General features: G+C 38.1%; 3 protein-coding genes across 3 annotated transcripts; all 3 read right to left on the minus strand.

Moving 5' to 3' along the window:
* Nucleotides 1-422: 422 nt before the first annotated feature.
* On the minus strand, nucleotides 423-3,188 carry LOC137083037 (trypsin-3-like). The gene is made up of 5 exons (XM_067448696.1): nucleotides 3,093-3,188; nucleotides 2,717-2,873; nucleotides 2,220-2,479; nucleotides 1,042-1,178; nucleotides 423-942 (listed from the first exon to the last, which is right to left on the minus strand). Exons 1-5 carry the CDS (start codon nucleotides 3,133-3,135, stop codon nucleotides 793-795), a joined length of 747 nt encoding a protein of 248 aa, XP_067304797.1. The 5' UTR covers nucleotides 3,136-3,188; the 3' UTR covers nucleotides 423-792.
* Nucleotides 3,189-5,724: 2,536 nt separating this feature from the next.
* Nucleotides 5,725-12,603, minus strand: si:ch211-261d7.6 (zinc finger protein 721). Its single transcript, XM_067448697.1, has 2 exons — nucleotides 12,208-12,603; nucleotides 5,725-10,912 (listed from the first exon to the last, which is right to left on the minus strand). The coding sequence occupies exons 1-2, from the start codon at nucleotides 12,533-12,535 to the stop codon at nucleotides 6,771-6,773; spliced, it is 4,470 nt and encodes a 1,489-aa protein (XP_067304798.1). The 5' UTR covers nucleotides 12,536-12,603; the 3' UTR covers nucleotides 5,725-6,770.
* Nucleotides 12,604-14,500: 1,897 nt separating this feature from the next.
* On the minus strand, nucleotides 14,501-21,743 carry zgc:66448 (uncharacterized protein LOC327401 homolog). Its single transcript, XM_067448698.1, has 2 exons — nucleotides 21,317-21,743; nucleotides 14,501-18,629 (listed from the first exon to the last, which is right to left on the minus strand). The coding sequence occupies exons 1-2, from the start codon at nucleotides 21,699-21,701 to the stop codon at nucleotides 14,665-14,667; spliced, it is 4,350 nt and encodes a 1,449-aa protein (XP_067304799.1). The 5' UTR covers nucleotides 21,702-21,743; the 3' UTR covers nucleotides 14,501-14,664.
* Between the last annotated feature and the right edge of the window lie 483 nt (nucleotides 21,744-22,226).

The following is a 22,226-nucleotide window of genomic DNA, read 5'->3' on the forward strand; positions in this document are numbered from 1 at the left end:
TGCTCTCATTCATCATCTGATAGGTGAATCACTCTCAGATAAGTGCATCAATTACACTGCAGCGATCTAATAATAAATTTTTACAACATTTACAACTTTTAAATGTAATTAGGATATATGTATTGCTTTATATCATCAGCCATGTTTCTTTCTTTCAACAAAAAATTCAGTAATAAATTAGGCATTTTCAGTTAAAACACTGCTTACACTCGTTTAAGGACATACTGAGACCAGTGGTTCTTGTTTGTGTAGCAAAAAATAAAATAAATACAATTAAATGTTCAAAATCTCCAGCAGATGCTTTTCTCTGGGAATATTTTTTTCTCTCACATTTTTTAATTCATTCATTCATTCATTCATTCATTCATTCATTCATTCATTCATTCATTCATTCATTCAAAAATGAATAACTATATTTTTAATAGACTTTTTTTATTATTAAAGAATTTAAACTTAAATCAATATATTGTGTGAGCAGCCATGTAATAAGCAAGGTGATGTACAATTTAGCCATTATCACAAAAGAGACACTCTAGATTGGTACAGTATGTTTTTTTTCCCCCAGCAGTGCTTACTTATCTATTGTCTATTTAAATTCCAGCTGATGATGGTCAGCAAGATTTCTGATATCACAAGTTTGTGATTGTGAGCATAAAGAATAGCAATATGACTCCTTTTGGGGGTTACATTTTGGGCTGGGAGCAACCTTCTGTTCCAAATCTGAATTTAATCACAGATATTTCAGTAATAAAATAAATGTAATTAAAAGGTCCAACTCAGCTGTACAAACAGTTAATTGTTAGCTATGGTGGACGCGACCCAGTCAGTGTAGCGGCACACCTCAGCGTAAACCCCAGGTTTGTCACGCTGAGCACAGCCATAACCCCATGAAACAACTCCTCGCAGCTCCCCATTGCACACCACAGGACCGCCAGAATCACCCTGAGAATAGTTTCGAAAAGGCAAAGACAAAAACTGTGATTCAGCAAGAAAATATAGGCTATAACAGACATAAAAAAGAAGACTATGTCAATTACATACCTGACATGAGTCTTTGCCTCCCTCCATGAATCCAGCACAGAACATGTTTTCTGTTATTTGCCATCCATATGCATCCTCACACTGCACCCTTGACAGTACAGGCAAATTCAAACACTGCAGCACAGAGGCATAGTCAACTGGAAAAAAAGTACAAGAACAATGTTGAAGATTTGGATCTTGTACATACCCAGCTTTTGGACAAATCGCAAATATAAGCGATATATATGCCACTCTTGCAAGATTGTTTTTATAAAACAATTAAGAATACTGACGTACTTTGTTTTTTACCCACCAACAAAATGTTTCAAACAAGCCAGCATATAAATTTATGTTGCGTATCTCAGAGCAAAGTACAGTAGTGATGTTTTCTGAATGAATCAGTGTTTTGAATTAATTGGTTTAGTGAATAATTCAAATGACTCACTCAAAAAGACAGTATACAGGCTGGAATACACAACATTATTTAAAAAAAAGTAGACATTATACACCTGCAGACTTAAAAATAAAAGTCTCCAATTGAACAATAACATCTAAATTTTTCAGTTGGCCAAATTGAATTTCTGTGAACTGATACATTTAATTCACAGAAACTCATTTTGGCCAACTGAAACATATAGATGTAAATTTTTACAGTGCATAGAGAAATTCTGGTATCATACAGTAACAACTGATGATTACAAAATTACCAGACTTTTCAAGTCTTTTCATCTTTTTAAGCCTAAGGGTGCAGGGAGAAATGTTGTCCACAGCTGTAGCCTGAAACTACAACAACAACAACAACAACAACAACAACAAATATTTCGCAGCTATAGCCATACTGTGACATTTAGTCAGTATTTTTGAAATTACTGTGAATTTTATTTTGCTAAAATCTGCTGACTGACTATGGCTTTCGGAAACTAGAATCAACTCATCTAAATTGCAAATTTGGGCAAAAATAGCAAAAGTCATTTAGTGTATTCCAGTCTGGCATATTAATGAAACCTGTAGAAAGAGTCACTGAAAAATCCCCACCACTAATACACAGACCAAGAGTCTGTCTGGTACACACAAAGAAGCAATAATAAAATAGCTCAGCGCTGATCATTGGCAATCAAATATCATACTGTCATTCAATCGATCAAAATCACAACTAACAGTTTTTAACACTAAAGATGTTCATTACTCAGCTATCTCACCTCCAGTGGTGATCTGATTGCCCCATCCGGAAACCAAGCACTGCTCCCCTTCAGAGGAGCAACTGGTTGCCAGAGGGATTGGCTGCACATACTGGTTGAACACGGCAGGCTCTTTCAGCTTGATCAGCATGAAATCATTGTCATATGTAAAGTCATTATAGTCCGGATGTGGAATCACTTTCTCTACCCCGAGTCGCTGCTCTGTGCTTTCTTCAATGTAGACATTGTGCTCTCCCAGGTGGACAGTAAGACGAGAAGCTCTATTTGACAAAAACTCATATATTACTGGGCTTTAATACAATACTAATTAATACTCTAATTAATACTTTTAACAGCAATATAGAATTGAATGGGTAATTTCACAGCCTTTGGTTTCATTTTACAGTTATCCTTCTCAGTGCATACACATTTTAACAACCAAATGCTTTTAGTCCAGTTAAAAAGTTGCTTGTTTGAGGAGATTGATGAGGTTTAACATTAAAATATGATGTACTCACGAAACGTAGCAGTGAGCAGCAGAAACAAGCCATCTTTCATTAATCACAGACGCTCCACACCAGCGCTCCCCATTATCGTAAGTAAGGTAGACTTGCCAGGGTTGGGAGTTGGGTGAACATTCATAACCTCCAATGATTTTATCATCTGCACTGCAAGCTTCATAAAAATAATGTTTAATTGTTCACAAAGTGCCCAAAATAAAGCAAATCAAATCACTGTGCAAAGTTTGTTGTGTCTTTTGTAACTGATTATGTGAACTGATTTCTTCTTTGGCATATTTGCTGCTTTATCTAACAAGATCTTAAGTCTCATATTAATTTTAAGAAGGAAGAAACCAACAACTGACATTAAAATCAATAAGAGAGATCTACATACCCACAGCCACAGTCAGCAAAGCAAACACAACTATAGTCTTCATTGCAGAGAAACAAAACAAAACTTCAGAGAGAAAACCTACCTACGTTCAAGAATTGTGTTAATCTTTTTAAGTGCTTTATTTAACATTGATACCTACAGAACAACCAATAAGATCATGGCAAATGATTCATAAGTGAAAATTAGCACCTGGGACAACAGTTCTTATCACACCATTTTCCATGAACATGATAAAACCAAGGTAGTGTACATGCAGTTGCTTAAATAAAATAAAATGTAACTTTTATATTTTTAGTGAAGCACAACTTACGACAGTTATTGTTTACTTAAATGTTTAATCAACACAAGAGAAATGCTATGCTTAACAGCACATGGTGTATTAATAATATAGTGTCTCAACTTTTAACAGCAATAAAAACTATATTCGATAACAGAAAATAGTCCAAAAATATCCTTTCAACAAACCAAGATTCCAGATTCAAGACACTAGAAAGAAACATGTCAAAACTGCAAAAAGCAGTAATAAATGTTAGTGTCACATTCCATTCCTTACTAAACGAAGACCTTGATAACAGTGTTAAGCAATGAAGCACAAGGGCTTTCAAAGGAAAATAAGGCAAACTTGTGATTAAACTATAGCACCATCCAATCCCCCCAAAACTACATTATTTTAAATTAATTAGTCATACAAATATCACATTAATAATAAGCATAATGTGTAGTAAACTTTCCCAATTGCGTGCATTTATTTAAGCTCAGGCACCCCAATGAAATGTACACCACATTCAACACACTCCCCCTCAACTTCCTGCATTTGCTGGTCTTCCTGTGCCTCATTTCAATTTAGTTTTGTTCTTCATCTGATGAGGCGTCAGAAGAGTCACTAGAGTCAGATGAATCCCTTTTAGTTTAAGGGATATTGTAGCATTGTTGGCATCGATTTTCTCATCCCCATCTTCTTCCTCTGAATCCTTTTTTATTTCCTCTTCTTGACTGAAAACATTCATTACTCCTAAAAAGGACTTTTCCCCATAACTGACATGATTCTTTCCTCTAAAAGCCACGTCCCTTTTTTCTGAGGGGGGACATAGTCTCCTTTTTTAAAGACCCTCTAGGCGTTTCTTTTGATGGGTAATTCGATTTCCTAGTTGCGAGAAACTCTTGTGGCAAAGATCACGTGTAAGGCCTGGCACCAGTGTGAACCTCGGTTCTGAAGTTTGGGTGAAACCCGAAAGGACTTCTGGCAGATGTTGCACATGTTTTTTGTTGTCATGGCCATGCAAGTGTCTTTCCAATCCCTCTGAATTTCTGAAAACTTTAGTACATACATTGCACCAGACATCTGCTTGTGCATTTCCTGATGGTTCACAAATGCCACAGCAGAGGCAAAAGATTTATTGCACCGTTTCACAGTGAAGGACAGAATGCTTTTCAGGAACACTGCTTACTTAATTTTAGATGAAGTGTAAGAGAGAATGGACAATAATTTTAAAGTTCCCTTACATGTTTTACAGGGGATTTCACGCTATTGTTTTTTTGAAGTTATTTGCAAATGGTGATTTCTGAAAGATTCCAGGTAGACCTTCCCGCTGACAGTGCAGGCATAGACCTTGTTTACCTGTGTACATATTTCCTTCTTCTTTTGACAACATAGAAACCCAGGACAGACGGTGAACATCTCAGACTCAGACAGTTAGACAGTTTTATCTCACAAGAACCATCAAAGGATTTATCTTTTTTTATTTATTTCTTTCACTTGTTTTGATATATATATATATATATATATATATATATATATATATATATATATATATATATATATATATGTGTGTGTGTGTGTGTGTGTGTGTGTGTATATATATATCACATTTTCATCAGAGACAGATTCCACGGCTTTTCTTGTTTCATCTCTTTTCTTTTACATGTTAACAAAGATAAATTCTGAAGGCCTCCCATGCATCGAGTGAACAGCTGCCCACAGTCCTGACAACTCATGCTGTGCAGCTTCACTGGAGAAGAAAGTTTCATGTGAGCAACACAAGACTATCAAAAAAAGAGCAAAACAATATTCTACCTTCTACTGCAAAAGTTTCTCAAGTGTTTCATGATTTATTGTAATCTTATTACAATGGTATTTGCACTATCATAACTTTTGCATTGCATTTTTTTTTAACTAAAATATAAAATATCTTAAACTGTGTTCCGATGATGAACAGAGGTCTTACGGGTGTGTAACGACATTAGGGCGAGTCATTAATGACATAAATTTCATTTTTGGGTGAACTAACCCTTTAAGAATGTAAAGTCAATGTAAAGAATGACATGTAGTCAGTTTAAGAACCATGTAGAAAAAAGGAGTCATCCAAGTGTCTTAAGAATGGTATGTTTAGAATCACACACTACATAACACACAAGCGTTTTATTAGTCAGCTACACCAAATATGCATGCTAATAATATTTATCAGAATACTTGTTTATCAGAATGTCCAGTGACATCATTCAAAGAGTATCAGCTACATATTAATAAGAGTGGGAAAGGAGAGATTAAGCGGGTTATGGCTGCAGGAACATCTGCAAGGCAAAATAATGACCATTTTCACTGAAATTATGACCAATGAATCAACATTATAAGGAAATTAAAGGATGGTCCTTTATTAAAAAAACAACCATAAACCTCCATATTCACCACCAAGCCAAGCCAACGAAATGGAATGTTAATATAACTTGAATTTAATATCACACGTTGATTCAGACGATCTGCTATTTTCTTTGATTCATCATGCCATTCCTACACACAAAACCCTGCTCTACCGAGCAGTTTGCATCTTATTCATACATTCTTAATGTCATTAACATGACTTCAGGGCAATTACACAAGGAACGTTTAACATTATATCTAGCAAGGAAATAATTGTCTGTACGCTCACAACATTTTCAAGAGAAACATTAAATCCCAATTTTTTTTCAAAAAGTTGAATGATGATACATTTTCAAAATGCAAACCAAAACCTAAATGCAACAGAAATGTGGTTTACAGTGTAAAGTGGTGATGTCAGTAGCAATGACACTGGCATTACCAGATGCTGTACAAATCACAAACCAAGTCTAACATGAACACAACACATGAGACTTAAAGCTGTAATGCTTACAAAAAATATCTTCACGCTACTTTTTAGCAAATACAAAAAATATACAGCAAACACATTGGTGGTTTAAATGAAGTACTCTTTAAAAGTACAAGCCAGATGATATAAATCAAAAGAGACACTAAATTGAGCAGTAAAAAAAGAAGGAAAAATAAATATTTTTAAAACCCCTAAATTGGTTGAAACGCATCAAAGAGATGCTCTTGGAACACTTGCAGAGACCTACTGAGATTTAAAGGGAATCATAGAAAAGTACAGGTTTTATGCAAGTAATTACAACACACTATTTGGTTTAGAGGACATCTGTTATAATGCTCTGAATTTAGCTGTTAACTTTTTTTCTTTACAACAATTTCAGCAAAAACCTAGAATCTAAAAGCTGATAGTGGCACTCTTTAAGCATACGGTTCCTCTACTGAATACCAACACTTACAGCAGGTAACAAAATCAATTACTAGTTAAATCAGTGCAGATGCAGTAAACAATGTACCAGATACCATTATCCATTTCATGGATTTTTTTTTAACAAGTTTTAGAACCCACGTGCATGTTCAATATAATGCTGATGCAGTTCTGTTTCCTGTTTGAAGGAAATGCCACACTCAATGCAAGTCAAGTTATCAGCGCCTCTTACTTCGAAAGCTGAGCTACAGTCCTTTCGCTCTTTATCACCCAAGCACTCCTGATGGTGGTCTATAAGATTTCTGATATCACTAAATGTCTGTGAACACAATGAACAATGGTACGGCTCTTCATTTTTGTGAAGAGTCTGGTGGTGCTGCAGCGCACGAGGTGACAGGAAGGTTTTCCCACATCGCTGACATTTATGGCTGTTCGTTTGTGGACTTACAAGGGCTACAGGCTCGGATCTGTGTGATAAAGCCTGCTGGTTGTCTGAAGGCCCAGGTGCCAGGGAAGCACTCAGTCTGTATCGCAGTTCAGTTGGGAGACGGCGTCGTACTTCGTTGTGCCATGCGAGATGATGCTGAAGCTGGTTTTCAGTCCAGTAACCACGGCAGCAAAGAGCGCAGCAGTGTGGACGAGTCTTCGCCACCTCCTTATGAGCGTTTAACTGCTCCTCGCTAGGAAACGCTTTAGCACATTTATCGCATTTGAAAAAACATTTAGTAAGTTCAAAATTTCGACTGTGCTGTATGGGATCCTCCTCTGTAGATGCTTTCAGCTCTTTCTTATTGGACGTTTTACGAAGGGATCCTTCAGAAGCAAATGGCTTTGCATATGCAGAGCTCTCTTCTACAGACGCAGTGGGTCGTTCACTAACCTTGTGATGTTTCTGCCATTTGTGCGCACGAAGGCCACGTATGTTCAAGAAACTCTTAACACAGTGGGAGCACTGATAATGCTGTACCGTAGTATTCTCTCGTTTGGTAACGTCAATTTTGGATGAGTACAATTTTTTGACGTGTGGACCCGACTCATCCGTAGAGAGGATTTCAGACTGTAGTTTCTCACTCTCAGTAGGCTTGCTATGATGGTCTGCAAAGTGAGTTGTTAGAAGAGACCCACTTGAGAAAGGAATTTGACAATCTGGACAGGTAAAAACACTATTTGTTTCAGCAACTACACGCTCTTTTTGGGGTTGAGCCTCCATGGGGGGATGATGTAGTTGATGCCGGCGAAGAACACAAAGGTAGAAGAATCCTTTCCCGCATATGTTGCATAAATAAGGACCACCATCCACACTTTTCTTTGAGCGTACCTTATTGGTCTTTAAGAGAAATCTGGCTAACTTTTTGTCCTTGTGCCATCGCCTATGTGTGCCAAGAGCCGAATTAGTGCTAAAATATCTTCCACATTCAGCACAAACAAAAGGCGATTTAGCCAAACAATTCTCTGGTGTCACTTTGCCAAGGTTCAACGGCTTTTCCAAACTGGACTTCAGCTTTTTAGATTGGGGACTGTTACGATGAATTCGCTTATGAAAGTTTAGAGCACCAATTACTGAAAAGCTTCTGCTACAGTCTTTACATTTGTATTTCAAATCTGAAGCTAAAGTTGTTTCTTGTTCTTTTTTGGAATCAGTTGAACGAGAAGTGGCGACAACATCACCCGCTTTTTGTGGGGATACATTTTGCTCCTCTATCTCAACTTCCCTGCCTTCTTGTGGAAATTCCCCATTGTCCTCTGGTTTTAAACAGTACTTCTGATGATTCTGAAGTATCGACTCAGATGCAAAAAAGGAGTAGCATGTCAGGCATTGAGGTCGCTCAGTCGAGTCAGACTCTATCAAAGGAAGGCCAGTCTCAAAGCCATGACTTTTCATGTGAAACTGGAGGGCCATCGCACGGGAGAAAACTTTTCCACAGTCGGGACATTGGTAGGAATTCTTTTTTAACTGTTGTACTTGATAGTCAAATGATTTGACAGCAGGTTGGAGACTTGTGTCATGGACAAGTTTGTGTTTAAGAAAACAAGCTAGCATGTGGTATGATTTTCCACACACCTCGCATTTATGTTCCTCTTTAGAATTCATAGGGTGCACTCTTTTATAACCACCCCTACGACCCTTTTTCTTCCGACGTATGTGAACGTTCTCAGTTTCAGGCGTACCTGTGGGCCTTGTCTCGCCATCTGCACACTCCGAGTGGTTTTGTTTGTGATGACTGAAAGCTCCCAATGACCAAAAACCTTTACCACACTTTTTACAGTGATAAACCTTTGGGCCCAAAAGAGACTTGGTTGGATTGAAATTCTTTGTTTTCTCGTCTTTGGCACTGCCACAGCAAACCTTCTGATGGTTGTACAGACCGCTGGCGGTCACATATCTCCTGTCACACTGCAAGCAAGCAAAGGGCTTTTTTTTTTTACTGTGAAGCTGTTGGTGAGAATGCAATGCAGACAGTCTGGAAAAACACATGCCACACTCTTCACATTTAATATTGTTTTTCTGCAGATTTTCAAGTTGGTATGAAATAGACTTGTATGCTACTTTATCCTCAGACTTTCCTGTGTGAATAAAATGATCACTCTTAGATGGATTTTTGTGACCAAAGACCTCACATGCTAGTGAGTAGTCAGTGTGCTCCTCCTCAGTTAGTGTCACTATGTCAAACTTCTGCCTCCTATCTGATTTTTTCCCCATGCACCCCTTGTGCCAAAGTATGTGACAGCGCAAGGACAAAGCCTTGACAAACTTACGATCACAGTGTGGACAATTATACTTCGCCTCTTGAGGATGGCTTTTGCTCATGATTTCCGCATTTATTAATGGTTCATCATTTAAATGCTCATAATCAATCTGTACAATTTTGACATCAATCTCTGGATTCAACTGCAGGGCTGAGGTAGATTCAACTGTCTGATTCAAATTGAAACCCATGTCATCTTTTTCCTCTTGGTCTGATTCACACACTAACTCGAGATCGGGATTTTGATCCTGAGAGAAACCACTGTTGTTCTCATTATCATCTGAAGCCGTGATATGGACAACTTCATAATCAACATCTATGGTCTGATACTCTTCTACTGTGTCGGTACAGCTCAAATCATTCTTTTGAACTTGATCGTGTGAAGTCTCCTTAGAATGAATAACAACACTGTCATTCTGGTTTGTTTTTACTGTGTGAGTGATTGTGCTCATCTCAGGCTTCTTCTCCATGATGTCGCCGAAGAAATCAGTATGGCAGAGCTGATGTGACTGCAAGGCAGATGCTCGCGAGAACCGACGACCACACTCGTGACACTCAAAAGCCTTCTTCTTGAGCTGAATAACTTGATGAAGGAATGATTTCGCTGGCAGCTCTTCACTGTGCGCCAGTCGCTGATGCTTATTGTAAAACGTGAGGGAGGTGAAGACCTTGCCGCACTCTGTGCATTTATATGGCTGGCCATTGCAGACAAGTTGTGCCCGTCTTTTATGCCAACGCTGGTGGCACAACAGAGCCACAGAGCTAACAAAAGTCTTGCCACATTCAGAGCAAACAAATGGACGCTTAATTTCCTCCTTGACCTTCCCTTCTGAACAGCTGGTTGAAAATCTCTGGTGAGTACTGAGGCCAGACATGGAGCGAAATGTTTTGCCACAGATGCACTGAATAACTTTTTGCTCATTCTCCTCAGGCTGTTCAGAGCTTGTGCCATTGTCTTCAGTTTGACCTGGAGATTCATTAAGTGACAGAGGTTTCTCAGTTTCACAGCTTTTGGATTTCACCAGCTTTACCTCATGACAACGACGATGTGCGTCAAGAGCCGAAGCCCGAGAGTAACAGCGTCCACAGGTGGGGCACTGAAATGACTTTTTCTTTAGATGAGCAAGCTGATGAAAGACAGACTTTGAGGCCTGCTTATGTGAACGCTGATGGTTGAGACACTGACCAACAGTGGAAAATGCTTTACCACAATCCTTGCATTCAAAAAGCTTCTGTCTTACTGCACCCTCACCAAAGCCGTCACTGATCCCCTTTTTAATGACTTGATTGCGATGCTTCAGTTGATGGTTGAAAAAGCCTTTCGAGCTTGAAAACTTTTGTCCGCACAGAGCACAGAACAACGTTCTTCGGCCTCCGTCGGTCGAGATGAGCAGGTCATCCCACTGTGAATCTGTGTCCAGGCAGACTATGGGACCATCATGGATATGCTCGCTGCGATGCTCTAAGTAATCCTCCTTGTTCCCAAATGCCTCACTGCAATCCTCACAGCGAAATGGCCAATCCCCTAAAAAGATAACAGGGAAATTAGGAGGTCAGGGCATGTCTAGTGGTCAGAGGAAAAACAAACGGTGTATAGAGCCAACAAATAAAATTGAGAAGTCTGAAAAAAGTCCCATTTAGTCCAAATGTTCAAAGAAAATAATAATAATAGTAATCTTAAAGTCGGAAATATGTATTAAAGTAAATTTTAAAAGTGATTGAATAGGACAACAAACCAAACAACAATTTAAAATCTAATGGTTAATAATCTCTTAACTCTCGTATTGCTTGTTATAAAAAACGTTTAAGAGTGTATTGCAGCTATCAGAAACAATTTATGCATTACAAATTATCAGGGGGGAAAACAGAAATACAATCTACTGTTTCTTATGTAACTTCAGTTCTTAATGAGACCTATATCAATATACAGCCATAAAACTTCAAAATAAAGCTTAAAATGCTTTCATTGTTGAAATTTTGCACAACTATAAATAAGACATTTAGGCTGGCAGGTTTTTATTTAAAGAAACCTGTTGCCAGGTAACGAAACTCGTCATCTAATTTGAATGATTTGTTGCACCTAAAATTATATCGCCCATGATATGGTGCAACAAGTCACCATTACACAAAAAAAATATTAAAAAACACATATTATAGAGAGAGTTCATACACTGCTTAAACAGTACTTAATTCGCCTTATTCGTTATTTTATTTTGCGCATGCGCTATTCAAAATTTGAGAAAATACTGCCATCTACTGCAAAACAGCGACACTGCAATATAATTTAAGGTGGAGCAGATATGCACGAGAGTAGTCAACATATCGTTGCCTACTAAAATGACTGCACAGCTGGTTAAAAAATGACAAAGAAGGTATATTGGAAGCCGGAAGCCTAAAACCTCACAGTTGTAAAATGCAAGCCAAATCAGTAAACCCTATACTAAGAAATAATGACAGGCAGCAAGCTGGACATGACTAAAAACAATAAATAAATTCCTCATGGACATGCAGTACTGCTTCCGTTTTGTCATTCCCCATGACGACGCATCCACTGGTGCAAATTAATACAGTTGTTTTAAAGCAACATATAAACCATCATAGTTGGTAATAAAAGGTGCACGTCTTTATTATGTACAATTATATGAAAATAAAATATGATGCAACGGGTGTATGACTCCTAAATGGAAGATGGTGTTGATTTATTTTTTTAGGTGACTTACCTACTTGTTTTTTGTGTTTTTTCCCAAAGTAAAAGATAAGTATAGCTATAGGGACTAACTGATAGGTCGGTGTTGTCAACAGCAAAAAAAAGTTGCTTACCTTCGCTACTTTCATCTCTTTCAGACGAGTCCAACACCTCGTCCATATGTACAACTACACATTCGTCTTCCTCCACTTGCTCTACTTTAATCTCTATGGCTGGAACTGCAGCATTGGCTGCAACAACTTCGGCGTTGTCCTGGGCTTTCAATACAGGGCCACGGGGACATAATTCTATTTCTCCGTCCATGTTTTTAGCATTACTGGCTTTGCTATTGCTCACTGGATCGATGTTTACCTCTTGGGCTGCACCTTTCTCATATTCAGAGGACAAACTTTCATTATTTGATTGCAAATTGCAATCCTTTTCAGAATACACCGCAGCCATAATGGCTCGAGCCTTTCCTCGAAAGGAAAGGCACCGCACTTTTCGCGGTAAAGGACATTGTGTTGTTGGGGGGGAGGTAAACTTACGAATCCTACTATGGCGAAAGCATAGCTCATGAATATTAATTAGGCTACGTTTCTGACTCCATTAGAACGCAACGTTTGCCTGAACCGCAGTGTGAGCATAATATAAAGTAATAGAATACAAAATGCAGATAATTCAATATTAAATTATAAAAACTAATATATATTTGTGAAATAGATATTAAAAAGCTATGCTTTTGGTAATTTATTTTATGGTAGATGTGTGAAAATAGGCGGGGCCTAGCAGCCCGGACGTTGTTTATAATTTGTCAGGTCATGTCTTATCGACATTTTAATATCCACAATATCATTCACTCTGCATTTTCAGTTATGTTGTTAATATATTAATTTGTGACGATAGTAAAAAAAGTAGTTAAGAAAATTAATGTGATACAATTGGAAATAAAATAGGCCTACGTTACCTAAAAACGATTAAAACGTATATTTAATTTGATCCCCCGTATACATAAAATATCTAAAAACGTTCGGACATTTGATTGTGGGTCAATTGGGCAGGATGAATTTCAATCGTTAGGCCTTCGTGTATTCCACAATAACAAAATCCAGTTCCTAGGCCTTGGGTATAGAACAGGGCTATCCACCTCTTTCCGAAATACATTTGGCTGATCCTTGCCGCGATCTCGGTCAGCAATGCAAAGTTGATTTATGCGATCTAATATTTTGTTGAAAATATTGTTCACCCCAGTTTTAGTAAAGCAATGTTTTTCAATAAATGAATATAAATATAAGATAAAATTCGCCCCTGCTGTTGGGGCTATAATAAACATAATAAACATATTTTCTATTTGCTGACATGACACACATATTCTCTCTCTTTATTTGCATGTGTATGTTTAACTGGTTAGACACAAAATGTAGCCATAGTGTATAGGTTTCAGTTCGCTACCCCATTCATTATGTGCAGTGGCGTAGCACCAAATTTTGGGCCCTGGGTACAAACCATCTTGCTGGACCCCGTACCATGTATGTGTATGTAGCCTATAGAAAACGGACTTCCCTGCCTCGGGCCCTGGTTACTCAGTACCCTTTATCCCCCCGGTCCCACGCCCCTGATTATGTGGACGGCTATCCCCATAATTCAAATGGCTAAATAAACATTCTAAACAATTAAAAAATGTAAAAATGCATAAAGGTTTCTGTGCGGGTTACGTATTAGGGTAATGAGATAGAAAATGCCATTATGATGACATAAAAACCAATACGGCCATGTAAAGTTATCACAATGATGTGTGTGTATTGTTAATATACCATTTTTGAGATGACAATGACTCTAGCCACGTAGGCACACAACAGTACTACCAAGACAGATATAGGCTACTTGATTTGATCAAGCTGAAACCACCGAATAGAGGTAAGGCTAGTAAAAGGCATTTCAATGACTTGAAACTTCAAAACAACTTAAAAAAGAAAAATAAATAACCATATTGCTCTTGTATGGAATTATAGAGTTCAAATTATGAAATACAAGCACTTTATTAAATGTTTACCTAAGTTTAAACAACTATTGCCTATGAATTTTGTTTTTTTAAATAGTTCACATACACCCTTAAATCAGTTAAACATTTTGTGACTTTAAATGAAAACATCAAACTATTATTTAAAAAAAAAAAATCCTAAAAGTTTAACACAAAAAAAAAAAAAACCTAGAAGGCTAAATTGTACGCACAATTTACTATTTTGTTCCTTCGATTTATAAATCATGCAGACTATTTACCTTTTTTTTCTTGCATGTCATGTGCGGGGCTTCGTACTAAAGTAACATGAAGTGCAGAACTGGAGTTCTTTTAAAAACATTAACAATGTTAATTTGGTTTGTGTGGTTTATTGCATAAAAGGGTAATAATCACATGAAACTAGTATATAAGTTCAGCTGGAAAATTTAATAACTGAATAAAAACATGAATACATTTTAAATCTTCATGACACACTCCAGCAGCTTAACAGTAATGTACATTACAAGAGCAAAGAGACAGTCTAAACTGAGCTATTGTTTTGTGTTTATATCTTTCTAAAATAAAATAAAACTTAGACATCTCGCTGTGCATGTTGCATATAATGCATCTGTAATTCTAGTTCTCCAGGCAAAGAACAACCACATATCATGCACTGGAACAGGTGATCTGGGGCAAAAGGCATTTTATTCCCCATCTTGTGTGGATCAGTTTGTTGGGCATACTGAGGTAAGTTTGTTACTTGTGGCATGAGTGGCATCTCATTTATGTTGCCCTGTGAGGTGAAGAAGATGCCTTGTGGTAACGGACCTGGAAGCTGTCTTCCAACAGAATGCATTGGATGTGGAGCAGATAAATTTAGAGCTGGTGGAGGAAAAGGTGCTGAGATAAAAGATGGAGGCTTAGTTAGAGGAATCCGCTGGCCAGAAATTAGAGCTACGTGCTGTTGGATGTGGCCCTGTTGAACTGGTCCATTTACAAGGGTTTGAGAAACAACCGGAGCAGCCTGAAACCCCCACATTGGAGGTCTGTCTCCGAGAGTAAAATGAGCTGGTGCATACGGAATGTTCACTGGTCCCATCTGGTTTGGGGGAGTTGCACTTACCCAAGTAGGAGGTATTTGAGGCTGTTCCTGGAGTTGTGGCTGATGAAGCTGCTGTTGAAGAAGCATTTGTTGTGGCAAGTGCTGGATTAGTCTGTTTTGCTGCTTCTCTAATGCATCCCCAGGTATTTCTTGCAAGCTCACAGTTGTAGACATTTCTAAAGATGTTTTAATTCCCCATGGATTAGTATTCGGTAGAACGGACGCACCAGCGGATATCACTATACCACCAGCCTGACCCATCTCTGTTTTGGCCAGACCAGAGGAATTTGGCATTTGCAAATCATGAGTGAGTTTATCAGATTTGTTGTTGGTTGGTGCTTCTAAGTCAACAGTTCCTTTACCATCTTCTGAAGAATTATTGAACAGCTCTGGATTAGATTTTTGCATTGAATCACAGAGCACTGGCCATTGCGACTGCTGCGGGTCTTGAATGGATCTCGGTGACTGCATTCTTACATCCAGAGGTGAAGGCCTGTCCATGTGGTGTTGTGACTCCGAAGAGGTCTTCTGCAGAGTGGAGTTTAGTGTATTCGCCCAGAGAGAAGGATGCTTTGCCTTTTGCTCCGCTTCAGATACATTTATCTCTGAGTAATGATTAGGTTGTGTTGACATGGGTACATTTGCTTGAGATGGCTGCTGGTGCATGAGCTCTGGGACACCCTCACATTTAGGCAAGATCGTCTTAAGGTGACTTCCTGGCCACTGAATCTGCACTGTATTAGTTGGCTGGGTTTCCAATGAACTCATGGGCTTCTGAGAGAGCAGCAGCTCTTCTGATGAAGGCGCGATTTGTAGTTGCCATTCTTGCTGCATTGCTACCTGCTGGGAATGATTTCTCGTCTGCAAGTGCTGTGATCTTAGCTGCATGTGTTCAGGTCTATTTGCATTGAAGCTACTGGATTGTTGTGGAACCACATTTGGCAACAGTGTTTCTGGTATGATTCTACCTGTTAGAGGTGCCGTCCTTCCCATTTCTCGATCTAACCTCGGCCTACCTCTCCTGCCAGTGCTTATTCTACCTCTTTGAGAATGTATGGACAGTGGATAACCATGACTCTGACCTTGCCGTTTACGCACATGAATCTTTTGATGCACAAGCAGACTGCTAAGCCAAGGGAACGACTTATGGCACTCCTGGCAGCGGTGGGGTCTCTCCCCAGTATGAGTGTTTAGATGATCTCGGAGCAAGTAGGCCAAAGCAAAGCTCTTGTCACACAGATGACACTTGTAAGGTTTCTCACCTGTATGAGAAAGCATGTGCCGCTGGAGCTGACTTTCATCGCTGTAGCCCTTACGGCACTGTGTGCAGCGAAACGGCTTTTGTTGATGCAGCCGCTGGTGTGTTTTCATGTTATGATGAAAAGCAAAATCCTTACCACAATCTGGGCATTTGTATGGCTTTTTGCCAGTGTGGATAATCGAATGCTGCTGCAAGTAGCTACTAAATCTAAAGGACTTTTTACACACTTGACACTGGTAACCCTTGTTGTGTATGCGCATGTGGAGCTCTAACACTGAACGGTAACGAAAGGACTTCCCACAGTCTCGACACCTGAACTGCTTCTTCTCTGTCTGGTTCTCTAAACCCCCTACTCCTGACATACTGTCAATATCTGCCTCATCCATACCAATATCCTGCTTTTCAAGTACAGCTTTAACCTGATTTGTGATATGTGTGGTGTTGATACCCAAAACGTTTGTCATATGTGTTTGTGAATGGGACTGCAGGAGAGATTCAGTCTGGAATTTGAGAGGACAATACTGGCATGCATAGACCTTATCAAATCTCTTGCCGTTACTCATTCTTTCGTACTCTGCTTCATGGATCAACATGTGTGCTCTTAAATCAGATGCTTTATAAAAAATCTGAGGGCATAGAGGACAGTTGCGCTTCTGCTCAACGTTTGCGTTCTCTTTACCTACTTGCCCTACAAGCGAAGCATTATGGTTTGTAATATGTGCCTCAGACCTAGCTGAGATCTTTTTGTGTTGTCGATAATGTGCTCGCATGTTTTGTGCAAAAGCAAATGTTTTTCCACAGTGTGAGCAGTGGTAAGGCTTTCGGCCGGTGTGGAGATACTGGTGCTGTTGCAAAAGGCTGCTGTATTTGAAGTTCTTCCCACAGATTTTGCACAGGTGTGCCCTTTCTTCCGTGTGTCTGCGTCGATGATCCTCCATGACGTAGCGATGCTTAAAGACCATACTACAATCTGGACACTCATACGGCTTCAGTGCAGAGTGGGACCGTTGGTGGATATGCAGCGTCCCCAAACTCTGAAAGCCTTTGTTGCACTCCAGGCACCGATAAGGACTGTCTAATGAGTGACTCTGCATGTGGGCATTGATGGACACCCTATACTGGAACTCTTTGCGGCACAGAGGGCAGCGAAAAGGCTTATCCATGGTCTGTTCACAAGCATGAAGCTTTAATCGCATCATTGTCGAGAAACACATACCGCAATGCTCACACACAAATCTCCTCCGTTCCTTGTACATAATCTTAGAGCGTCTTGAATGTGACACACTTGGTTGGTTATTTTCTTTATGAATACTGCGGTGTTTGATGAGGTCACTTCGATGCTGAAAAGTGATGCCACATTCTTTACAAACGAGGGAAGCCTGCTCATCCTGATGCATGTGAAAGTGTCGATGAAGGTTGTATGTTTCCCGGCGAGTGAATTTTTTACCACATTCATTGCATTCCAGGCGGCTTTTCCTTCGTTTTACAACTAAACCTTGCCCGTCACTCTTAGATTCATCTTCTCCCTCCTTCTCTTCTGTGCTGACCTTCTCAATGCTTTTGGGATCTCCTTTGTCCTCCATCTCCACTTCCATGCTTTCTGTTGCCTCTCCATGAGTCTTTGATTCTTCACTTACATTTGTCAACTCCTCATCTTGTTTTGCTGGATGGTCCTCTTCTCTAGTAAGTTTTGAATCTTTGCTGACTTTTTCTATAGTTTTATCTGCAGTTTCTTTGTTGTTTTCTTGCCCTTTACACTCTTCATCTTGTTTTGCTGGATGTTCCCCCTCTCTAGCAAGCTTAGAATCTTTGCTGACATTTTCTATAGTTTTGTCTGCCATTTCTTTGTTGTTTTCTTGCCCTTTACACTCTTCATCTTGTTTTGCTGGATGTTCCTCCTCTCTAGCAAGCTTTAAATCTTTGCCGGCATTTTCTATAGTTTTGTCTGCCATTTCTTTGTCATTGTCTTGCCGTTTAGACTCATCTTGTTTTGGTGGATGTTCCTCCTCTCTAGCAAGCTTTAAATCTTTGCTGATATGTTCTATATTTTTGTCTACTATTTCTTTGTCGTTTTCTTGCCCTGTGGACTCTTCATCTTGTTTTGCTGGATGTTCCTCCTCTATAGCAAGCTTTGAATCTTTGCTGACATTTTCAATAGTTTTGTCTGCTGTTTCTTCTTTGTCATTTTCTTGTCCTGTGGAGTAATAGCAATGAAAACATTAGGAGGTAATTTGCTTCGTAAACCCACAACAGGTAGCAGTCATTCAGATTTATATTTGTAATAACCTATTTAAATGACTTCAGTCTTTTAAGGCTTTCTAAAAAGCTATCAAGTACTACTATATAGTACCGTTATTGCACACAAAAAAAGATTTACAGTAAATTTAACCAAATACACACTGATGTTGTGTAACAACATATTCAACACAGTCTGTTAGAGGCTTTTCAAACATTTATTAACAGTGCAATGATTATAAAACAAAAACATTTAAACAGAAAATATTGCAAAGGTAAATCATTGTTTTGACCAACAAATATTGTAATTAATAAACTTGCCCTTTAAAGCTACACTGTGTAACTTTTTTAGTTTATTCTTAGCTAAAAACACTTAATTTTATCAAAAATATATGTGCTCATTAATGTATATTTACTTCTTTTAAGTAATAAAGTATTATCGTAAGTTTGTAATATGCCATTGAAAATACATACGGGTGAGGGGTGCGAATGACGGTCGCCATGTTGCCCCTCCATCTTGAAAGTACATTAGCCAAAGATGACAGACCCGTAAATTGAAGCTTCCCCTTTCACGTTTTAACACTCGATGGCACTCATGAACAAGGTTGAACTGGAAGCCATGTTAATCTTGGACTAAATCGTCCACCGTAGGAGTTAAAACGAAATCGGAATTGAGAGGAACAGAAACTAATATTCACTGGATGGTCATATACCTTTTCACCGCTAGATGGGGGGAAATTTTACACAGTGTAGCTTTAAGAAATATGCTTAAACTAATAACATAATTCTAACTTTCAACTACAATCCACATGCCTGATTGTGCATTAGTGAGGTTTTCAATCTGTTATAGAGCAGCTATAGATAAAATAAGATGATAAGATGAGATAAGAACTTTACTTTGATGGACAAAATGCAAATATATATATATATATAAATAAATAACAAAAACAAAACTGGGGAAGTATCTGAAATTCTTTTCTTTTTCTTTTTTTACTTACATAAGTCATTACTATTAAGTCGTTATTTATGTTTTTGTGCGCACAAAAACTATTCTTGTCGCTTCATAAAATTATTGTAGAACCACTATAGTGAGATGGACTTTGTAACAATGTCTCGTCTTTAGTACCTTTTATAGGTCTTGAGAGAGGAAATGTCACTGCAGCCAATGGAGGCCTTTCTGAGCCATCGGATTAAAAAAATAAATAAATAAATTATTATCTTAATTTGTGTTCTAAAGATGAACAGAGGTCTTATGGGTCCGGAACAGCATGAGGGCAAGTAATTAATGAAAGAATTTTCCTTTTTTGGTGAACTAACCCTTTAACAGCTATAATAAGATAGAAATACACTGCCATGAAGTACTGTGATAAATAAACCGATATTAATTGATTGTTGTTGATACAGTTTACATACCGCTTGCGGAATATTCAAAAAGTACAGTACTGTCCTGAATAAGAGATTTTACAAAAAAGATGTATACAGTAGTCCACAAGACAAAACAAAAGCTGAATTAAGAATGAACAATGAAGCCATTCAAAAGTTTACACACCCTTGGTTCTTAAAACTGTTTTGTCATTATCTGGATGATCCACATATGTTTTTTGCGATGGTTGTTCTGAGACCCTTGTTTGTCCCGAGCAGTTAAACTGCCCAATGTTCTTCTGAAAAATCCTTCAGGTCCTACAAAATATTGAGTTTTCCATCATCTTGTGCATATTTGTACCCTTTGTATGTATGGTTTTAACATCCAACTTTTCACACTGCGGACAACTCAAATACAACTATTAAAAATAGGTTCAAACAATCACTGATGCTCAGAAGGGAACACTATGCAATAAGAGCTGGGGGGTGAAAACTTTTGAACAGGATGAAGATGTACACATTTTTCTTATTTTTAAAGGGACCTGAAGGATTTTTCTGAAGAACATTGTGCAGTGTAAATGCTCAGTACAAACGAGGGACTCAAGAGCAACCATCACAACTTTTGAATAAATTCAGTTATTTTACAAACACTTTTAATGTAAAATATATTATTCAGAACAGTACCCCTCTTATTTTGTTAAAATCATTAAAAAAAATAATTCAGATTCTGCAAGGGGGATGTACTACATTTTTCAACTCAACTGCACTGATATATTTTGTGTTTATTGCAAAGGATGCATCATTCTGAATATGGGTGCCAGTGGCAGGTATAAACATGTTTTGGATATGTCTATTAAACTACTCACAATAAAAATATACTCGTTTTATTAACTTATGTCAGAAAGGCTCTGAAGAAAATGAATCGTTTCTTATAGAGGGTGTTTATTTGTTCCACAGTTGTATTTAATTTTATTTTTTTTATTATAACTCGGAAAACGCATTTAAACGAACTTTTGTCGTGTTGCATGCAATTATATCAAATTAAAACTCTAAAACAAATCTTGATCTACACGCATGAAAGGGTTAAACAAGCAGTTTTGTTTCTGATTGGGTTAGAACAAGCCAATTACAGAGTAATTAATTGCTGCCCTCACAAAAAACGCTCCATGAGTTTCTGCATGATCTTCCCACGGCTGAATATATATGTGAAGCCTATGCGCTGTTCAAGAGAGCGCGGCGTGTCGTTTACTGTTTGCCCTTGATGCAAAGTTGTAACCTACTTACCGATGTTTTCATTGTGCAAACGATTCGATGTCTCCCCCCAGTCCGTTCTGGGCTCAGCAGAAACAATATCACCGTTATTATTTTCGAAAACCTCATCCGTCCTTTGTTCATCCACCGTAGATTTCCAATGACACGAAATTCCCGATTCATCTTTGTTGCTTGGTGAAAGAGCAGCGCCATGTGGAGATGAATTTTCACTTGCTGGTGAAGACGGAACACCAGGCTCTGTCGTTCCCTTTACGTCGCCGCCTTGTGCACAAACCTCCGCGTCACAATCAGCGACTGTAGCAGATGCAGGTTGTAGTTCAGGTTTATTTTCGGCGACTGTACCATTTATAAGTTTATTATCTACTGGTTTCTCGGATTCAGACAGTACAGTAGCCATTTTCACATATTTCTTTCTCTTTTCTCCACCCCTAAAAACATGGAAGCCAGCGATTGATTGGAAGCGTGTATTACGTCACATGCGCTCACTGCGACTACATTTAAAGTGACACATTTCTTTCGATGAACGTTGATGGTTCCGAATCAGCGACTTATTTGCATTTTAGATTTACATATAGTGATTGTTTTATTAAGCAGATTTATTCAGATAATATTTAGCCTAATGAATAATGCCTTTAACCAATAAACTGGTTTCTATAATTTACAGAATACAGAAACATCCAAATTGTACAAATATAGTAAAAATGTAATTTAAAACATCTTTATTTTTCATGATAATATTGTTTTTAATATAATTTGTGTAAGATATAATTTATTTGAAATATATAATTTATTCTTCTAATCACAAAGCTGATTTTTTTTCTCCAAACATTACTATCACTGTTGAAAACAGTAATATATATATATATATATATATATATATATATATATATATATATATATATATATATATATATTTGATTTA

Source organism: Pseudorasbora parva, chromosome 7, assembly GCF_024679245.1.
Source record: "Pseudorasbora parva isolate DD20220531a chromosome 7, ASM2467924v1, whole genome shotgun sequence".
Lineage (NCBI taxonomy): Eukaryota > Metazoa > Chordata > Actinopteri > Cypriniformes > Gobionidae > Pseudorasbora > Pseudorasbora parva.